At 52.0% G+C, this 17,247-nt stretch overlaps 7 protein-coding genes across 7 annotated transcripts; 2 read left to right on the plus strand and 5 right to left on the minus strand.

Moving 5' to 3' along the window:
- Window positions 1–1,079: 1,079 nt before the first annotated feature.
- On the minus strand, window positions 1,080–1,925 carry BDV17DRAFT_258713 (uncharacterized protein). The gene is made up of 3 exons (XM_073757361.1): window positions 1,591–1,925; window positions 1,441–1,545; window positions 1,080–1,388 (listed from the first exon to the last, which is right to left on the minus strand). Exons 1-3 carry the CDS (start codon window positions 1,865–1,867, stop codon window positions 1,228–1,230), a joined length of 543 nt encoding a protein of 180 aa, XP_073617296.1. The 5' UTR covers window positions 1,868–1,925; the 3' UTR covers window positions 1,080–1,227.
- A 202-nt stretch (window positions 1,926–2,127) lies between these two features.
- On the plus strand, window positions 2,128–3,788 carry BDV17DRAFT_258714 (uncharacterized protein). The gene has a single exon (XM_073757362.1). The coding sequence runs from the start codon at window positions 2,812–2,814 to the stop codon at window positions 3,697–3,699; it is 888 nt and encodes a 295-aa protein (XP_073617297.1). The 5' UTR covers window positions 2,128–2,811; the 3' UTR covers window positions 3,700–3,788.
- Window positions 3,789–5,598: 1,810 nt separating this feature from the next.
- BDV17DRAFT_289692 (uncharacterized protein) lies at window positions 5,599–8,128 on the minus strand (the record flags this gene model as incomplete). The annotated part of the gene is made up of 4 exons (XM_073761716.1): window positions 5,599–6,972; window positions 7,025–7,547; window positions 7,610–7,940; window positions 8,017–8,128. The coding sequence occupies 4 exons, from the start codon at window positions 8,126–8,128 to the stop codon at window positions 5,599–5,601; spliced, it is 2,340 nt and encodes a 779-aa protein (XP_073617298.1).
- Window positions 8,129–8,937: 809 nt separating this feature from the next.
- On the minus strand, window positions 8,938–9,822 carry BDV17DRAFT_289693 (uncharacterized protein; the record flags this gene model as incomplete). The annotated part of the gene is made up of 3 exons (XM_073761717.1): window positions 8,938–9,465; window positions 9,551–9,613; window positions 9,700–9,822. 3 exons carry the CDS (start codon window positions 9,820–9,822, stop codon window positions 8,938–8,940), a joined length of 714 nt encoding a protein of 237 aa, XP_073617299.1.
- Window positions 9,823–11,179: 1,357 nt separating this feature from the next.
- On the minus strand, window positions 11,180–12,657 carry BDV17DRAFT_258720 (serine hydrolase FSH). Its single transcript, XM_073757363.1, has 2 exons — window positions 11,999–12,657; window positions 11,180–11,927 (listed from the first exon to the last, which is right to left on the minus strand). The coding sequence occupies exons 1-2, from the start codon at window positions 12,510–12,512 to the stop codon at window positions 11,704–11,706; spliced, it is 738 nt and encodes a 245-aa protein (XP_073617300.1). The 5' UTR covers window positions 12,513–12,657; the 3' UTR covers window positions 11,180–11,703.
- Window positions 12,658–13,068: 411 nt separating this feature from the next.
- Window positions 13,069–14,615, minus strand: BDV17DRAFT_258722 (putative short chain dehydrogenase). The gene has a single exon (XM_073757364.1). The coding sequence runs from the start codon at window positions 13,898–13,900 to the stop codon at window positions 13,142–13,144; it is 759 nt and encodes a 252-aa protein (XP_073617301.1). The 5' UTR covers window positions 13,901–14,615; the 3' UTR covers window positions 13,069–13,141.
- A 29-nt stretch (window positions 14,616–14,644) lies between these two features.
- BDV17DRAFT_39149 (glutamine--tRNA ligase) lies at window positions 14,645–17,234 on the plus strand. Its single transcript, XM_073764465.1, has 4 exons — window positions 14,645–15,290; window positions 15,337–15,792; window positions 15,838–15,967; window positions 16,015–17,234. The coding sequence occupies exons 1-4, from the start codon at window positions 14,916–14,918 to the stop codon at window positions 16,938–16,940; spliced, it is 1,887 nt and encodes a 628-aa protein (XP_073617302.1). The 5' UTR covers window positions 14,645–14,915; the 3' UTR covers window positions 16,941–17,234.
- The last annotated feature ends 13 nt before the right edge of the window (window positions 17,235–17,247 follow it).

Here is a 17,247-nt window from a genome sequence, read left to right on the forward strand (position 1 = left end):
TCGCACTTCCAGGTATGGGGGAGGTCGCAGACACGGGGACAGTGGCGGGTTTTGCAGGTTCCCCAACGACAGCCGACCTGGTCTTGAAGAGCCATTCTGTTACTTCTTGTGCTCTATTATGTAGATTCGGGCTATCGTCACGTCTTAACGGTCAGCATGAAACCTCCACATGGTCCGGGTGCTAGTAAGGATTCGTAAAGTTGTATCGGTGAAGGGGCGGAGGATGGCGCATTGTCTCAGGTGCGCCGCTTGAAAGACGACCATGACGTCCGAGAGAGTTCTCATGTCTCCTTCTTTGCGGTCAGGATGGTATGACAATGTCCGCGCTAACGTGAGGACCCTAACGAAGCGAGATGTTAAAGAAGCAATGGATTATGGATCTCACGGGAATCGAAGGACAGGCTGTGAATCCATTTAGCCAGACCTCATTCATCTCCCATTCCCTGCCACAGCCGTCTCATTGCTTCCAAGAAACCCGCCAATATAAACATGCGATGTAATGCTCCCCCAATTCTAGCAAAGATCCTCGTCAGCAACAGGAGTGGAATGACAGCGGGAGGCACCGGACTGGGTGATATTATGGCGAATTGACCATTCCTCGAGATAAGCTATCTCGATAGCTTGACCAGGAAGATGGGGAACACCAAATTGTGAATTGTTGCTTTCTTGGACCTCGACTTCGATCCTTCTCGAACCTATGCATCCTCCTTGAAGGAGCTCCTACCACCCGACCTGCGGAGTCCGTAGGCCGCGCGCAGAGAATGGGCACAAGTGGAATACAAACTACGGACTTGGAAAATGAGGGCAACCGGGGTAACTCCTGCATTGGTAAAGTATATACTCAGATTGCTAATTGCTGTTTGCAGGGACTCTCCAAGCCGTCACGAGGACAGGATCCGGACACAGGAATGGGTCTTTGTGCGCAGGGAATATCCACAGTTGCATGGGAACATACATCGTGCTATTATAGTGAGGACAGAGCTTACGTTACCTAGGATGCGGCATTTGTGATGTAGATAATAGAGATGTACCGACGGAGTCTGATGGAGGCAGAACCCTGGCTATGAATGACTAAAAAATAAGCTTCTTATATATTGGCCTGTCAGGACCAAGCTAAGCACGATCATGGGCGTGGGGCATTGAGTATAAGCACACAATATCACAGTACAGTGAACCAATATTATACAGATTTATTTCCAGTCTTAATTATTGGGTAGACATGTTTACTTAAAACATCTCCTCCGTAACCGGCTTCCCCTTGTCCAAAGCATCCGCCTCCTTGCGCAGCATGTCAGCGCGGAAGCTGCGGAAGGCATTCTCGACTCGTTTCTTGCGCTCCGGATCAGAGGTTATGCTACTGCTTCCGCTCGCCGCACCGCCGAGGAAGCCTATCATGATTATTAGCGCGGCCCTGCAGCCGGATACAGGAGGTAAGCTTACCCAGTTCACCACCGAGGAACAGGCCACCAGCCGACGCAAAGAAATACGTCGCGAAGTCTCCCAGTGACGTTGGTTTGATGAGCGGTGTAATATCCGGAATTGCCTCTAATTTCCGTCAGCTCTGATCATTAATGGAAGTAGTTATCTTACCAGTCCGCCCATCGGCAAACATCACCTTGACGGGCTTCTCGGCCGCTCGGAAGACATCGAAGAACGCTTTCCTTGAGCTCCGCAATCGAAAAGCAGTGTAGAGGCCGAGCCCGATACCAATGGCCGAGCCCACCGTCGTCCAGAGGGATACTGACTTTGTAGCGCTCTTTAGGGCATCGCGATCGTCGGCGGAGAGATCTTGCTGGATGTGATAGTCGGCTAGTCGGGAGAGCTCGTCGGTGCGACGGCCGCGCGCGATAGGGTAGAGGTCGGGCATGTTGGATGAGGGTATAATTTGGGATCTTGGGAATTTTGTCCCTGAGAGTTGAAGAGAGGAGAGAATTGGAAGCCGAACAGAAAGTTGGAAGATGCGCAAGACCAAGGTAGAGTTCATGACGTCATGTGCAGCTGCAAGCCCTAAGCACCGTGCCCTAACTCCCAATCGGGGCATGACGCGTTGGCCTCGACTCTCACGCGTTCCAAGCTTTCGTCGTCGTTGATCTCCAGTGTTGACATTTGACACTGGCCCACATTATTGCCGTTCCCATCCATCAAGCTTGGCCGGCCCTTGCTTGCTGCTTACTCTGTTCCACGACCATGGCCCCGATCCTCAACCTCCCCACCGAACTCCTCGATCGCATCCTCTCCTTCTTTGTCCCGCCCGACAGCGGCCACACCACAAAGCACCAATGCAGCGGAACCCGCGACCTATACAACCTGTGCTTTGTCTCTCAGAGATTCCGAGACCTCGCCCAGCCGCTTGTGTTCCGCTATTTCGACGGCGATGATCTCGAGAACTTTGAGCGGGTGGTCCTCTTCGCCAGGGCTCTTTAAACACGCCCCGCCCTGGGCGAGTACGTCCGATTCTGTACGGTAACTCCCGTGCCATATGCCACCCCTGCGACAATCGCCGCCGATGACCTGAAGCTCTTTCGAAAAGCCGTCCGCGATCTGAAGCTCGATGCAGAAGAGGAAGGTTATTGGCTACGTGCTCTGGAGAAGGGGGACCTTTCTGTCTTCGTGGCCCTGGCGACACTGAAGACACCCAACGTTCGTGCTCTTCGTCTGGCACATGGTCAGGTCTTCGTGGAGCCGCTGAACGTCCTGTTCAAACGGGATCCGTCGTACTTGTCCGGCCTTGAACAGGTGTGGATCGCCTGCGATAGCATTTACGCCGAGTATGACATTGGAGCGTATGAGAAGTTCCTCACTCTTCCCAAGATGAAAGGTCCAACTTTCGAAGAGGGGGCTCTTGTCGGCGATGACGTTCCCAGCAGCTGGACTGCAGGGATGCTTTCCGTTGAAGAGCCTGCCTTCGAGGATTGCTTCATGGATGCGGCTGGGCTCACAAAGATCGCCAAGGCCTGCAAGAAAATCAAATCATTCACATACCAGCAATTCCATCCCGAGGCAGAAGATGAGGACGACGACCAATGGGCTGGGATAATGAGCAAGGAGATCAGCGCTGTCGACGCCCGTGCTGCGCTTCTCCCGCACAAGGACACGCTAGAACATTTCCACCTGGAGTTCTGGCGTTCCCCGTGGATTATTAATGGGATCGAGACCTACGCCGATTACTGCTCCAAGCAGCCGAAACTTCCGTCTCTGCGTGACTTCTCTGTTCTTGAGACCGTTTTCGTGCAACACTCGTTCCTACCCCAATACCCGAAATTCCCATCCGCCATGGAGACCCTCCACATCACAGACTGCAACTCCTCCATCCGCGAGATGGCTGGCAACATCGCCAAAGATGTACAAAAGGGACTATACCCAAAGCTCAGAGAATTCAAGGTCCTAGCACTCGACGTCTCCCACCCAATCAAACTCCCCGGCCAGGTGATCCCCCCAAACAAAACACCAGCCCAGTGCTTCCAATCCCTGCGCGATCTCTTCAAGGGCACAAAGGTTGATTTCCAGATCTGTCCGTACAACTTGACTCCACCGGGTTTCGATGAGGATGAGCCAGAATATGGGGAGGAGGGCTTCCCGCCGTTCCACCGTGGGCCTATCCCGCCGGGACTCATGCAGATGCTAATGCAACGTGCAGTGGCGGACCCGGACTTTGCGGCGCTGGTCGCCGACGGCGATGGCTATAGTGAGCGGCCTTGAGTCACTAATGATGATGATGATGATGATGATGCTTGAATTATGGATCGAGATTTTGATTATGCTGCCGGGGCCGGACTCTGGACCTCGCGATTTCTGGCTGATTAATACCCCTCTCTGTTACAACTTACGAGGACTCTTGGGCTGAATGTTCACATGTCAACACCGTTAGAGTATGCAAAATATTATGTTGATATTCACTCCCTATGGAGTACCCTCACAGACCAAACATTTCCCAAATGAACGGCAACGACCGCTGTGAAGCTGAATCAAGAAGTCATATACGACCAGTACCGAGGCAATCGCACCCTCTAAAGTAGAACACAAATTCTCCACTGAAAGCCCGTAGGAGATTTATAGGAATGTTAGGGTGATACCCCGGCCAAGGCCACAAGCACCAACACCTACATTCAATCCACCACCCACCCATCCTACCTTCAACTAAAACACATAAACGCTCCCTCCTCCACCCTCAACTCCATCTCCATCCCTAAAACCTATAACCGTAACCATAACACAACCGACCGAGTAGCTCAACGGTAGAGCACCGACCACCACTCAGTGTCTGAGTGCGCCTGCGGTAGCGGCCACCTGGAATCCCCGTCCTCACTAGGGGGGCGAGGGCTGAGGGTGTCGGGAGTGGTGGGGGTGTGGTGGTGTGGTGTGGGTTTGAGTCCTCCTCTGGTTATTCCTTTTTTCTTGACGGGATTTTTTTTTCTCTTGTTGTGTGTGTGTTGGGATGAATGGGTTGGTGTTGCGGAAATTAGGGCTAGGCCGGCAGGGAGAGTATACTCTTTCTGTCAGGATGGTAGGCAGACTAGGCAGGACATCGGAGGGATTGGTATGGGTGGTAAAAGGTAAAGTACCTAAAGTGGATTTTAATTACCCAGTCCTATGATATATACGAGGGACTGGCTGATGGCCATAATTAATCAAAGTTGATGTGACAAGACACAGGAAGCCTACTGCAATTGCCAGAGCTCGAGCTCGCGCAATGGTTCTATTTATGGATATATATCATGACAAGAAAAAGATTATCGCTATATGTATGCAAACACGGAAAACAGCAACACGCAAGAGATTAAACCAAATCCAAAAGCAATCAAATCAATGAAACATGGAAGCGACGAGACAAACTGATTGGCGCAATTGCCATCTCTATTGAGGCTGACACTCAGCATCCTTCCCCTCATCAGCACTACGGTCTGTCAACGGCTCACACACACCAGGCGGCGGACGAATCTGAACAGGCAAAAGACAAACCCATACCGGTCCATGCCAGCTAGACTCACGCTAGACTCACGCCAGAAGTATCTCTGGACCGGTTGGAGGTTAGAACTGGGGTGGTTGAGGTGGTTGAGACGGTTGAGACATTGAGTCTGTGGGGGGAGGGGGTTGCTCATGCTCGTTGATGGTCCGGGCTTCTTTCTGGTGTTGTTGGGGTGGACTTCGAGCTCCAGCTGGAACGCAAGCCGGAACTGGGATCAAGTTTGGGTTTAGATAGGCCGTCGAGGCATTTGGCAACCACGATTTCACGGGTGACTGCTGCTTGCCCGACGGAATAGGAGCATCCTCGCTGACTGGATTGCGGTGGTATCGTGTGTATTAGGTATCGTGTGTATTAGGTTGAACTCGAGATACTTCGGGATCGAGGGGGGCATTTATAAGATAGAGTACAATGGGCACCTGCAACGACAATAAACCATTGACTAGAGAGAATGCGAACGAATATTATACAAAATCGAAGCCTCAAAGACACAAAGGTCTAGGCGTCATTGAACAAAACAATAAATCAAGGACCTTCAGACCCAAACAATCAAAGTATATCACAATGAACGATGGAATCCAAAACATGCTCTGAATGGGAGTTATCCTCTCCATGATAACCAATAAATCCATCTTTCATTGCGGCCCACAATCGCCACCTTGTCCCTCCAGCTGATTATACCCCCTCCCAGACCTCGTCCTCGCCCGCTTTACCTGCCGTATCCTATCACCATTTCCATCATAATCCTCACGACGTCTCCTCCTCGGTGCTGCAGCCAGTTCAGTAATTGCTTCACTCGCTCGTTGGACGGTATACTCACGGTGACGTTCTAGGTGCTGGGGGTAATCTGCCGGGTTCATGCGCTCGTCCTGGTTGTGGTCGCCGTAGCGTGGTGGTGGGGTGTCTTGCTCAATCTGGGGAGATGCAGGAGCAGGGGCAAACGCGGGGATGTTATCGGCGGCAGGAGTAGCGTCAAGGGCTGGGCCATGGCCCTGATCAAAAGCAGGGGGAGGAGCATTGGCAGGGAAAGGATCAGGTGGAGGAGCAGCGTCAACCTCAGTCTCAGAGCCAGACACATCAGTAGGACCATAATAGGTACTGGGGCCGGGACCGGCACCATCAGACTCCGGCGGACTCGAAGTGGGTGATAGCCCGCGAGCATTGACAGGCCAGACTGGCTGCGGAGCGACATAGGGCGGCGGGGAACTCTGTTGTCGGTCGTACTGCTGGTGGTCGTGCTGCTGTGCCGGATACTGAGTATACGCATTTGGGCCGGTATATGGATATGTTCCATCAGCTGGCTCATTGGGAGTGCCATATCCCGCTAAATGCCGCCTTTCTCTTGCATGTTCGATCAGGAGCTCATGCTCAATATCTCTGAGAATGGAGTCCGCCTGCGCTGGGGCGTCATTCGCGGGCTCGGTATCAGTGTCTGGCTGAGCAGCGGTTCTTGGGTCAGGGTATGATGACAGGCGAAGCTGAGCTACGCGAGGGACGCCTCTCGAACGAGGATAGCGAGGCGGAGGGTTCCGCTCCTGGGGAGGTGGAGGTGCTTCTTCCTCGGCGTGATACACGGTTTGGTCCATGGATGTAGTGTGTAACGGGCGGCGCACGCCGCCAGTATAGCGGCAATTGTCTGGTAGGGGTTCATCGTGAGGAGCGGTCGAGTGACTCTCCTGCATGTCGTCTAGCAGGGGATGGCGAGCAGGAGCTCGAGACGGACCAGGTTCTCTATCCTCATCACGATGATTGGAACGTCTAGTGTCGGGGAGATTTAGTAGATTGCGACGGCGACGAGGCTGGGATGGGCCGGGGGCCCCGTCATCACGTCGAGGTGTCTCTTGTCGACACTCGGGCTGATAATGCTCAGGCTGGCTGTCGGGCATCTCTTCTCTCGAAGCCAGTGGAGGGCGGGCAGGAGCCTGGGATGGGCCAGGGTCGCCGTCTCTATTATCCTGTCCACCAGATGTCTGGAACGTGGACAGGATTTCGAAAGACGTATTGGCGCCCTGTAGTGGTCTTTAGCGGGCATTAACAGTAATGAAAGGTAGGTGGACTTACACCACCAGGGGGCGCTGGGTCACCATCAGACGAAGACGAAGATCCAACACTAGGTAAAGGCCGATTCAGACGACGAGGAGGTCGATAAAGCCGAGGCAACCGGCGAGCCTCATGTCCCCAAAACAGATAGTCATCGCCACCCTCGCCATGACCCAGCTCAAAAAGCCGCGCATCAAGAATGGAGGCGAAGTGGGCAAGATCAGACCGGGCCGTCTGCAGCCGACGAGGGCTTGCCCAGATCTGCCTCGAGATAGGAAACCTCAGTTCATCGCCGTCGAAAAAGCATCGAGGGCCACGCTGGGAGTGTCCGACTCGCGCAAAACGCCGGCCTGGCATGAAGGCGCCGAAGAAGGTCGAGCTGGCTGTTGGTTGGTTTCGAAGGGTAGAACCAGTATCGTTCCCTCCTTCCGCCTCGCTCGCATCTGCCTCCTCGACATATTCCTCCTCTTCGGTTTCCTGCACCCCAGCTGCCTCCTTCGCGATGGCCTGTCGAAGACTATACTCTCCTTCATCCAGGGATTGTCTATGCCCAGTTAGCAACAGCCCAAAATCCCATCTCACAGTTATACCGCAAATAGAACATACCTAACCCCCTCCCTCTCCAACCCGATCTTCCCCCTCAAGGAACAAGACCGCTGCCGATTATCCCAGAGGCAATTCGCGCACGCACCGCGCTGAAACGCGGCGCCCCCGAGCGCCGGCGCCGACACACAAGAGACAAACGCCCCAACGACGTTTTGGCATCGATCGCAGGCCGGCTGCGACACATCACCTCGGCGTTGAAGGACTAACGCAGTTCGCCTCTGCCATGTAGTCCGCGCCTGCTCGCCTGTTTCGGCGCGCCAGTCGGCGTCTCGCTGAATCTCGAGATGGCGGGCGATTTCGCGGGCCCTGGGGGGGATGGGGCCACCTTCATCTGCGTGGTGTTAGCGTGTCCTGACAGGGGTTGGTTGCAAGATTAAGCTTGGTTGAGCTTAAGATTAGGCACTTACCTCGCTCTGCCTGAGCTACTCCTTCTGCACCCAGGGCATTTGGGACCTCGGGTACTTCGCGCTGTTTGCCCTTGTTGGCACCGCGCTTGCTTTGCGAGCGGGTTCCTGCCATGGCTCGCTATACTATGGTGCTCTATTTGAAAGTATAATCGCGGATAGATCGGTTATTTGGTCTCACAAGTCAACAGGGAGGGAATACATATGTACAATCTGCTATGAGCTTCTATAAATTCCTCAAAGAGCGATCGCCGAACAAAGGTCAAGCAATCGGTCAATGGCCACAAGCTGAACAAAGGTGCTCGTGGCCCAAACTGCGGTAACCCTGACAAAGAGCAACCGTTCATTCTCAGGGCAAATTCAGGTATAGGATTACTTTGTGTTTTATCACAGCCTAATTATAGTTTAGGTCGTTTTATCGTAGCAGAGCACAGAATACACCAGGAGCGTTATGGCAACGATAATGGCGCATTTGAACTCTGGCAGGCAGCGTGATAGTACAGTATGTGGTGGTCCAGACCCCTGCAGGATAGAATGATAGCAATCCAGATTACCAGCTTCAATCATCCTATTAAGCAAGAAAATGAAACACCTAGCCGGTGATCGAGTGCGTAGAGAAGGCCCCAGCAATAGAGTAGACTAGGCAACTAAGCAAAATTCCGTAAAAGTCATTTCAAACCATCGGACGTCGCGCATCATAAATTCCTCAACTCCAAACCCAAGCCCAAATGTATATGCATATGCATACGCAGTCGTTCCAAGTAGACGCTCAAAGCACCAACCCTACCCTACCCAGACGCCCGAACGCCCAGCCATGGGCGGTACACACAAAGTGAAACCCGACACCCTGAACTATAAGCTTAAACACAAATTTCCCAGTAAGGGCAAGTTTCCTCATTTTAAGTAATTGATTCTTCCTCATCCTCACTCCTCAATCGAGGACACAGGCTTATCATAGCTTACAAACACGCAGGTCGTACCGCTTTCGGGCCCGCATATCCGGGCAATCATCTCCTTGGTTGCATTCGGTGGGATGTACGGCTCGTAACACACTCGTTGGTTGTCGCTGTGTATGGCTGCGCGGTGGGATCGTGTGCTAGTTCGGATTAGCATGTAGCGGGTTGTATCGAGGTTCTCTGTGGGAAGGGGGAGTGGATCTGGGGGGGTCGGGTCGCTTTGTGTCGGGTGTCTCACGAGCTGGGATATTGGGTTTCTAGATCTCGATGCGGATGATGGTGTTGCCGATAGAGTCGATGTGGGCTCGGTGTGTTGATGGTCGTGTTGGCCTTCGTGAGGCAGGATATCTTGCTGGTCGAGACTACCATGACGACGATGGTGACTCCTACTACCGACAGAGTTATTCAACCTCCGTTCGCGAGGCTTTTCGCGATTCAGTGCTCGTTGCTCCTGATCGAATTGTCGATTCATATCGTCTTTTGCTTCTGCTTCTGGCTATTAAATTCATATTAATCTCAACAAAATCACAGATGGACTTGAATGACTAAGTCCAGAGGTAAAAAGGATGAATACTACTTACAATCAGCTCTCCTACCCTCTCATTTAATTGGCTGTATTCCGGTGTATTTAAGTTTCCAGCTGCCTAGAGATCATTCAATTAGTCAGTTGATGCGCAATTGATGGAACAGAAGGCGCAAGTCTCATGTATGTATGCATGTATTTACTCACCATTAGCTCAGCTATCCGATCATTCACTCGCGTGAACTCAGGACAGTTTCCGTATGTGTGTCCTAGCTGTTTGCATCGCGGGCAGGGAGCCTGTTCGGGCTCCATGGCCTTGGGCTTGGCCATCGTTCGAACTGAAATGTATCAACCAGGGCGTCTCGCGCGAAGATTCGGGAGACGCAGGTTGGGTCTGTAAGTCAGCGAACAATGACTGAACTCTGAAAGTTTCTGTCTGCGGAGAGGATATGATAGACTATCTACACAATGTCAGTTTCAAAAAATTATATACTAGATACTTTCAGGCGCAGCACCTCTATTATTGATCAGGACAGTTCGCATCGTCTAGGAGTAACCTACCAACTATGGCGGAATATGACGGCGTTGAGCTAAATTGCAAGGCCCGAGTGAATGCGTGCGGTTGGCGATGAGGGCTATGAGAGCGTTGTTCTAGAAACGTGGGTTTTGGTTTTGATCCTGGAGCCTTGAAGGGGTCTTATTTATAGCCGCAGACCGGGAATGATGGTGAAGTTGTTGGCAATGTGATACTGTGTCCTTACGGTATGATTCACTGTACATGCTCGCATCTACGTGCCATGATATTGTGACTGTTAGCTGCTGACTGCTGCCATGTGCAGTGATTGTGTTCTTTATTTCCCGCCTGTTCACCACCATATGAACTGTTTGGCCACGCACTGGCAAGGTCTTTTACCACTTGCTACCAAGCGACAATGCTGATAATTTGTGGCGACGACCCTTTTTTGGAGAGATGTCCTAAAATCAGTCACGGTCCAGGCTCTCAGAGCAGCATATGGCAGAATTGAATTGAGAGACGCCCTTTCAACATTGATCACGTTCCAGTCAAATCACTTTCGTACCCAATGCTTTACAATCAGACTTGGTCCTCCTGGACCCCATTTGCTCTGTCACCAGTTGTGCAATGTTCATGCAATGGTATAATCCAATTGATAGCGCCTGCCAGCCGTATCCAGCGCCTCTGTGGATGCTGCATACAATATGCTTAGGAGGTTCATGTCGATCAGTCCTGCAATTGAATCTAACATTCACAGAAGGAAGCTTTCTTATCCGTCTCCCTTCTCCGGCCGACTCACTGCATTATTCCTAGGATTTTCTACCTGGCCGACCAATCAAGCCGAAGTAAAATAAATTAAAACGCTACCATCAAAAATTAAACTGTATCTCGGGACCAGCATTGTGCGCTTGTTACGGTTGATGAGTATTTGTATCGGACGCCGAATACCAGTTCCGCGGGCTTGGGAGGGAACATTCGGAGTCAACTTGATGGCACACTTGAGATCTTGATAAAACAAATATAAGCCGCTCAATAACTTTAACTCCTCATTACTTTAAATTTCCCAAATATGAGGTCTCGAGCCGTAGCCCGAATTATCTATACTGGTGTAGACACTTGACATTTAAGGTTGGGGCTCTGTTAAAGCTTCCCGGCTCCATGAGAGTATAAAACCTTATATTGAGCTCTTTTTGTTGGAAGGCACGCCCCCTCTCTTTTGTCCCGATCACCAGGTTGATTTATTTAGGTGTCGCGAACCGACCATTCGTCGCCAGGCGCTAAGGTATCTCCTGCAAGCACCCCCGCTGCAGGGTATGTACTTTTCGCATTCGGCGTTGGATTTCCTTTCTGTGCTTGTGGCTGTTGAGGATGGGGGTGGTTTGTGCTGTAGTGAGGAGGAAGTGCGTCTGGCTTCTGTTCTTGCGGGAAAATAGGATGTTCTCTTTGCAGCTTGTCCCGTAGCGGACGGAGGCTGGTGAGATGAGGAGTGCGTTGCGGTATGCGCGACGGGAACGACGAAATGGGGAGGTTGGAATTGTCAGGGATATGGTTGTCCTGCCGGCACGATCACCGTATAAGCCGTTGTCGATTCTTTAACGCTTCCAACTGAACAAATCAGATACCTCATATATATACACAATATCAATACCCAATTCATCTATTCATTCCTCTATCTATCTATCTGTCTATCCATCTATCTACCCCCTGGTCCTACTATCCAACTCCTTAATCAACCGCGCCAACTCCGCCGACTCGGCCTTCACCCACGGCATGGCATGGTGGTAATTAATCTCGTACAGCTTGGCCGTACTGGCGTCGTAGTACTTGGCCAGTTGTTCGCGGCCGTTCGTTAGGAATTCATCCTTTAGTCCGTGGACGTGCAGCGTTGGTATCTGGACGACTTTGGAGGGGTTATCTAGTCCTGCCCATCATTATCTATTAGTATCCCCGTAAAACAAAGTAGGGCACGGGAAAAGGGAAGAAGAAGCATACGAAATGCAATCTCACTCTCCATCGGCGCACCACCACCATTACAACAAACCCCAAAACGAAGCTTAATCCCCTTCCCCACCGTCCTCGCTTTTATCCCACCCTTTTGAGTATCCTCGTACCTCTGCTGATCCAACAACAAACCCCCAACAACCCTCGTCCCCTGCGAAAACCCAATAACACCCACCCACTCACTCTGATCAAACACCTTCTCCCTACTTCTCGCCTCCATGAGCCCTAGAACCCGTGAAATCCCATCTCGTCCGACAGAATCAAACCCGCTCCCGTCCCCCTCGGTCCTATTCCGCTCTGCGCCAGAAGAAGGATCAAACCAACTCTTGTAGGGCCCGCACTCGTCGAAGGCGGGGAGGACGCCGGGGCCTGCGGGGCGGTCGAAGGGGCCGTTGAAGAATTCGAGAGTGTATGTTGGGGATAATAGTGAGGAGAGGAAGGAGCATTGGATTTCGAAAATTGTTGCGTTTGAGCCGGCGCCGTGGAAGCAGGCTATGCGGGGCATTTTTGCGGTTGCCTCTGGCTATTTGGTTGGGTTTAGTGCTTCGGGTCGGCCAATTGGTGTATAGGTAGGAAATGGAAAGAAAAGAAAAATTATTGAAGGGGTTTCCTGTAGCTGGAAAAGCTGATGTCGGGAATTGGGGGCTGAAGAAGAGAGCTGACAGTCAGACAGCCCCAATACTGATAAGATGCGGTGGAATGAGGGGCAGCTTTAGGGCACTTTTAGTGCTCGCTATATTTAGACTAGCCTGCTTTATGCCGGAATTGTGCAATACCACCCATTTACTCTGTACACCAGTGACACTTCTACAAGTAGGTCAGACTACAGAGAAAAACTATGTTCAGTATTATGTAATTCCAACTTGGGCAAGCTACATACGCCACTCGTAATAATAGTAAGCTATCGGCTAAATTTCCCGCTTCTCTTATTGGCACGCACTACATGCGTACAGTAGTTGCCTGGCTTGGGCAATTAAATAAAGAAGCAATCCGACTTGAGAAAAAGAACAATACCAAGCTCACTTGAGTCGTAAGTCATTCACAAACTGGCCTTGACGGCCGGGTACGTGAAGTAAGGTAAGATGAATGAGTAGCATTCAGAATCCTAGTGGTCAATGACTCCCAATCAGTGCCCTACTGCTTCTGAACATTAAGCAATCCTCCGTCAACCAACACCTCACTCCCAGTCGTAAACGTCGCCTCAAGAGCTAAAAACACCGCAACCTTAGCCACCTCCTCTGCGCTCGCAATCCGTCCTAGTGGAGTGAGCTTCGCACCCTCCTCCTCGAAGTTCACGAGGTCCTCAGCGCTCACGCCAGAAACACCCATGGTCGGCGTCTTGACGAAGCCAGGTGAGACAGCTGATACCCTAACTTTACGTTCGGCTAGCTCCGCAGCGAGTGTCTGGACGAGGCTGGAAACGGCGGCCTTTGAGGCCGAATAAACGGCCATCCCGGGGATTCCGGTCTTCGTGGATACAGAAGACGTAAAGACGATTGCTCCGCCCTCGCGAACAAGTGGGGAGAACTTCTGCGCGGTAAAAAAGGCCCCGAAGAGGTTTGTCGATACGGTCCGGGTGAATGAGGTTTCTGTGACTGATTCAAAGGGCTCCAGTGCTGCGTAGCCGGCGTTGATGAAGAGGAAGTCGATCTTGTCGTTGTCGAGGATAGATTTAGTCTCTTCGACGAGCGCCTCGATGGCTGGTAGCAAGGTAATGTCGCATTGTAGGACATGGGCTTTGTCGCCGAGCTGAGCTTTGGCAGAGTCGATGGGGCCCTGACTGCGACCGGTTAAGAGGACTTTTGCATCGCTGTTTATGAGGAGGTGTGCGGTTGCGAGGCCGACGCCGTGGGTACCGCCAATTATGATTGCGTTCTTGCCTCTGTAGGACATTGTAAAACGGACTTGAGGTGATGGACCGGTGGTAAAGGTTGTTGATGAGCGTTCTCTGGCCCGTCCCCATTGATGGCTTTATACTTCTCTCCGCGTTTCTCTCAAGTTTTTCTCTGGCTGGATTTCTAATCCCCTAGTTATGGGCATTTCTAATCATCTCCCTTTGCTGTCTTCCGAGTTCTTGGCTTGTTTGATCCTTTCAGGTTGAGATGTTGATGCTTCATGGATATATCTCTCGGCCTCGTATTGAGACTTGGCGAGTTGTATAGTCTGTCTGACAGCCAATAAACGACCCGTCCTTAGACTATATGTGAGTCATAACGTCGCCCCAAGCCATTACAATGCAAGATCGAGCCTTGGTTCGTTTGATTCGGTACGTGATTGGCCTAAACAATGGTAAGCATGCTGCAGATACAACTTCGTTTGATACGGCTCGATGGAAAGCCTTGTAGAAAGTGAGGCCAATCTATATCAACTCTAGACAAGGTTTGCTGTAAGAACTAGGGAATGCCATCTTCGTGTCTTAAGGTATGAAATATTGGCTGGGGCCATGAAAGTTGACCAGTTCCTCGCCATGCCAGGCGAAATATATATCGTGCGGTTAGCGTTGCGTGTGTTGCGATAAACCTGCCCAGCCGGCGGTCTCACATGCTGGAAGTCAATTAGACAGTAAGCTAATCAATGATGATCCTATTTCACTTGAGCGAGAGCCATCTTCTGTCGAGCGATGAAATCACAAGAATACTCTCTGCATACAGGAGTCGGCTCAGGCCTATCGCTTATCGCATTTGTGCCTGAGTTCTTTCGCCCTTATCATCACGAGATTTGGGTGCACCGCCTTCCCCATCCGCGCACAAGGCACAACCCCGCTGATAAGATGGAGTGGGATTATTTTTTGTTGCTCTGACTCACGCCTTTGTTGATCCAGCATTCCTCGCATTTGCCCACAAATATAACCGGTCTATACGGCCAATTACCTCCATATCTCCCTCGTTGCCCTCACAAAAAATCCAAAATGTCGGACGCCCTGGCAGAAGCCACCTCCAAGCTCGTCCTAGACGAGGAGACCGGCGAAATGGTCTCAAAGAACGAACTGAAGAAGCGCACCCAGAAACGCACAAAGAAGGCCGCTGCGGCCGCAAGAGCTGCGAACGCACCCGCGAAACCTGCCGCCCCTAAACCCAAGACCGAAGCGAAGCCCGCCGAGGAAGAAACGCTCGACCCGGACGCCATGTTTAAGCAGGGCTTCCTCGCCAATGTCTTCCGCGAACGTCCCATGAAGCCTGTCGTTACACGGTTTCCGCCAGAGCCGAATGGTTATTTGCACTTAGGACATTGTAAGGCTATTGCGGTGAATTTTGGGTTTGCGCGGCATCATGGGGGTGAGACGGTATGTTTACGACACTGATCAGGTGTCTGGTGACTAACAGGAATAGATTCTTAGATTCGACGATACGAACCCCGAGGCGGAGGAGGAAAAATATTTCACGGCTATCGAGGAGATCATTCAGTGGTTGGGATTCAAGCCTGCTAGGAAGACACACTCGAGCGACAACTTCCAGCAGCTCTACGATCACGCCGAGAAGCTGATCCAGCTCGGAAAGGCCTACGTTTGCCATTGCAGCGACACGGAGATCAAGTTGCAGCGAGGTGGAGAGACACACGGTGCGCGGTATCGGTGCAAGGACGCAGAGCAGGAAGTCGAGACAAATCTGCAGAAGTTCCGGGATATGAAGGATGGGAAATACGAGCCTCAGACGGCGTTCTTGAGAATGAAGCAGGATATCGAGAACCCCAACCCTCAGATGTGGGATCTTGCTGCCTATCGTGTCTTGAAGAAGGAGCACCACAAGGCACCTGGTTGGGTTATCTTCCCCACCTACGATTTCGCTGTATGTGCCAGTCTCTCCCAGATGTCCGAGTACTAACAGGAATAGCACTGCCTCTGCGATAGCATCGAAGGCATCACGCACAGTTTGTGCACGACCGAGTTCGTCCTGTCGCGGGAGAGCTACGAATGGCTCAACTCGAACCTCGGTGTATACGAGCCGATGCAGCGCGAATATGGTATGCTCTCCTTTCAATTTTATCCGTGTTTAGGTGCTAATTGGCAGGCCGGTTGAACGTCAGTGGAACCATCATGAGCAAACGAGGACTGAAGAAGCTTGTTGACGGAGGATATGTCCGATCGTGGGACGACCCCCGGCTGTACACTGTGATTGCCCTCCGCCGTCGCGGTGTTCCCCCAGAGGCCATTCTGTCGTTCGTCAACGAGCTCGGAGTGACCACTTCCAACTCTGTAATCAACATCGCTCGATTCGACCAGACCATCCGAACCTACCTAGAACCGCGGGTCCCCCGTCTTATGCTCGTCCTCGACCCACTTCCGGTTGTCATTGAAGACTTTGACACCCTCACTCCAGAAGAGCTCGACCTTGACATTCCCTTCTCCCCTAAAAACGCCGCGATGGGCTCGCACAAGGTTCCGTTCTCAAGTATTGTCTACATCGACCGATCCGACTTCCGTGAAGAAGATGCCAAGGGATACTTCCGCCTTGCACCCGGCAAGAGCGTCGGTCTTTGGAAGGCGCCGTTCCCCATCAAGGCGACTACCTTCACCAAGAACGGTGACGGCAAGGTCACTTCAATCAGTGCTGTCTTGGACCGGGATGGCGGAAAGCCCAAGACGTATATCCACTGGGTCCCAGAGGGATCGCGCAAGGTGGAAGTCCGCATCCACGACCCTCTGTTCAAGTCCGACGAGCCAGCTTCCGTCGAGGGCGGTTTCCTCGCAGACATCAATCCGAACAGCGAGACCATCTACAAGGACGCATTGATCGAGTCAGGATTCGACGAAGTGCGACGGAGAGCACCCTGGCCGGAAGCCGCTGGTGAGACAAGCGAGGGCACACCCAGACCGGAGACCGTTCGCTTCCAGGGAATGCGGGTGGCCTACTTCACTATGGATTCCGACAGTACAGAGGATCACGTCGTCCTCAACCGGATCGTGTCTCTGAAACAGGACACTGGAAAGGCATAAGCGTCTTGATGTGGTTAGGTACGTTGAACGGCCGGTGCCGGCCAGCCGCAAGACTTCGGGCTATCTCGTGGGCGTGAAGTTGTGGAGTGCACGGAGCGAAGATTATAGCGATATTAAGTAGCTTCTAGCGCATGAATTCAACCTCTCACTAAGACCACTCCAATCCACAATAGATTGCGCTTCTTCACAGGGGGTAGTTGTTTATGTTGATTTGTTGAGGTCTCAAGCGATGTAACTTGGCTGGGCTTGGCACTGCAGCCCGTGATACGCTTCTCCCTCCTCAGTGGCTGATCTTCCTCAGGTACAT

The sequence above is a fragment of the Aspergillus undulatus genome, assembly GCF_047715775.1.
Source record: "Aspergillus undulatus strain CBS 261.88 unplaced genomic scaffold BDV17scaffold_14, whole genome shotgun sequence".
Classification (NCBI taxonomy): Eukaryota; Fungi; Ascomycota; class Eurotiomycetes; order Eurotiales; family Aspergillaceae; genus Aspergillus; species Aspergillus undulatus.

Excerpts from the sequence above, each read along its gene's own strand:
- BDV17DRAFT_258713 (XM_073757361.1), bottom strand. The coding sequence starts at position 1,867 with ATGCCCGACCTCTACCCTATCGCGCGCGGCCGTCGCACCGACGAGCTC. Across the intron at positions 1,546-1,590 it reads GTTTGCCGATGGGCGGACTG|AGGCAATTCCGGATATTACA; the intron begins GTAAGATAACTA and ends GACGGAAATTAG. Across the intron at positions 1,389-1,440 it reads GTTCCTCGGTGGTGAACTGG|GCTTCCTCGGCGGTGCGGCG; the intron begins GTAAGCTTACCT and ends TAATCATGATAG.
- BDV17DRAFT_258714 (XM_073757362.1), top strand. The coding sequence starts at position 2,812 with ATGAAAGGTCCAACTTTCGAAGAGGGGGCTCTTGTCGGCGATGACGTT.
- BDV17DRAFT_258720 (XM_073757363.1), bottom strand. The coding sequence starts at position 12,512 with ATGCCCCGCATAGCCTGCTTCCACGGCGCCGGCTCAAACGCAACAATT. Across the intron at positions 11,928-11,998 it reads GGAGAGTGAGATTGCATTTC|GACTAGATAACCCCTCCAAA; the intron begins GTATGCTTCTTC and ends AATGATGGGCAG.
- BDV17DRAFT_258722 (XM_073757364.1), bottom strand. The coding sequence starts at position 13,900 with ATGTCCTACAGAGGCAAGAACGCAATCATAATTGGCGGTACCCACGGC.
- BDV17DRAFT_39149 (XM_073764465.1), top strand. The coding sequence starts at position 14,916 with ATGTCGGACGCCCTGGCAGAAGCCACCTCCAAGCTCGTCCTAGACGAG. Across the intron at positions 15,291-15,336 it reads GGCATCATGGGGGTGAGACG|ATTCTTAGATTCGACGATAC; the intron begins GTATGTTTACGA and ends TAACAGGAATAG. Across the intron at positions 15,793-15,837 it reads TCCCCACCTACGATTTCGCT|CACTGCCTCTGCGATAGCAT; the intron begins GTATGTGCCAGT and ends TAACAGGAATAG.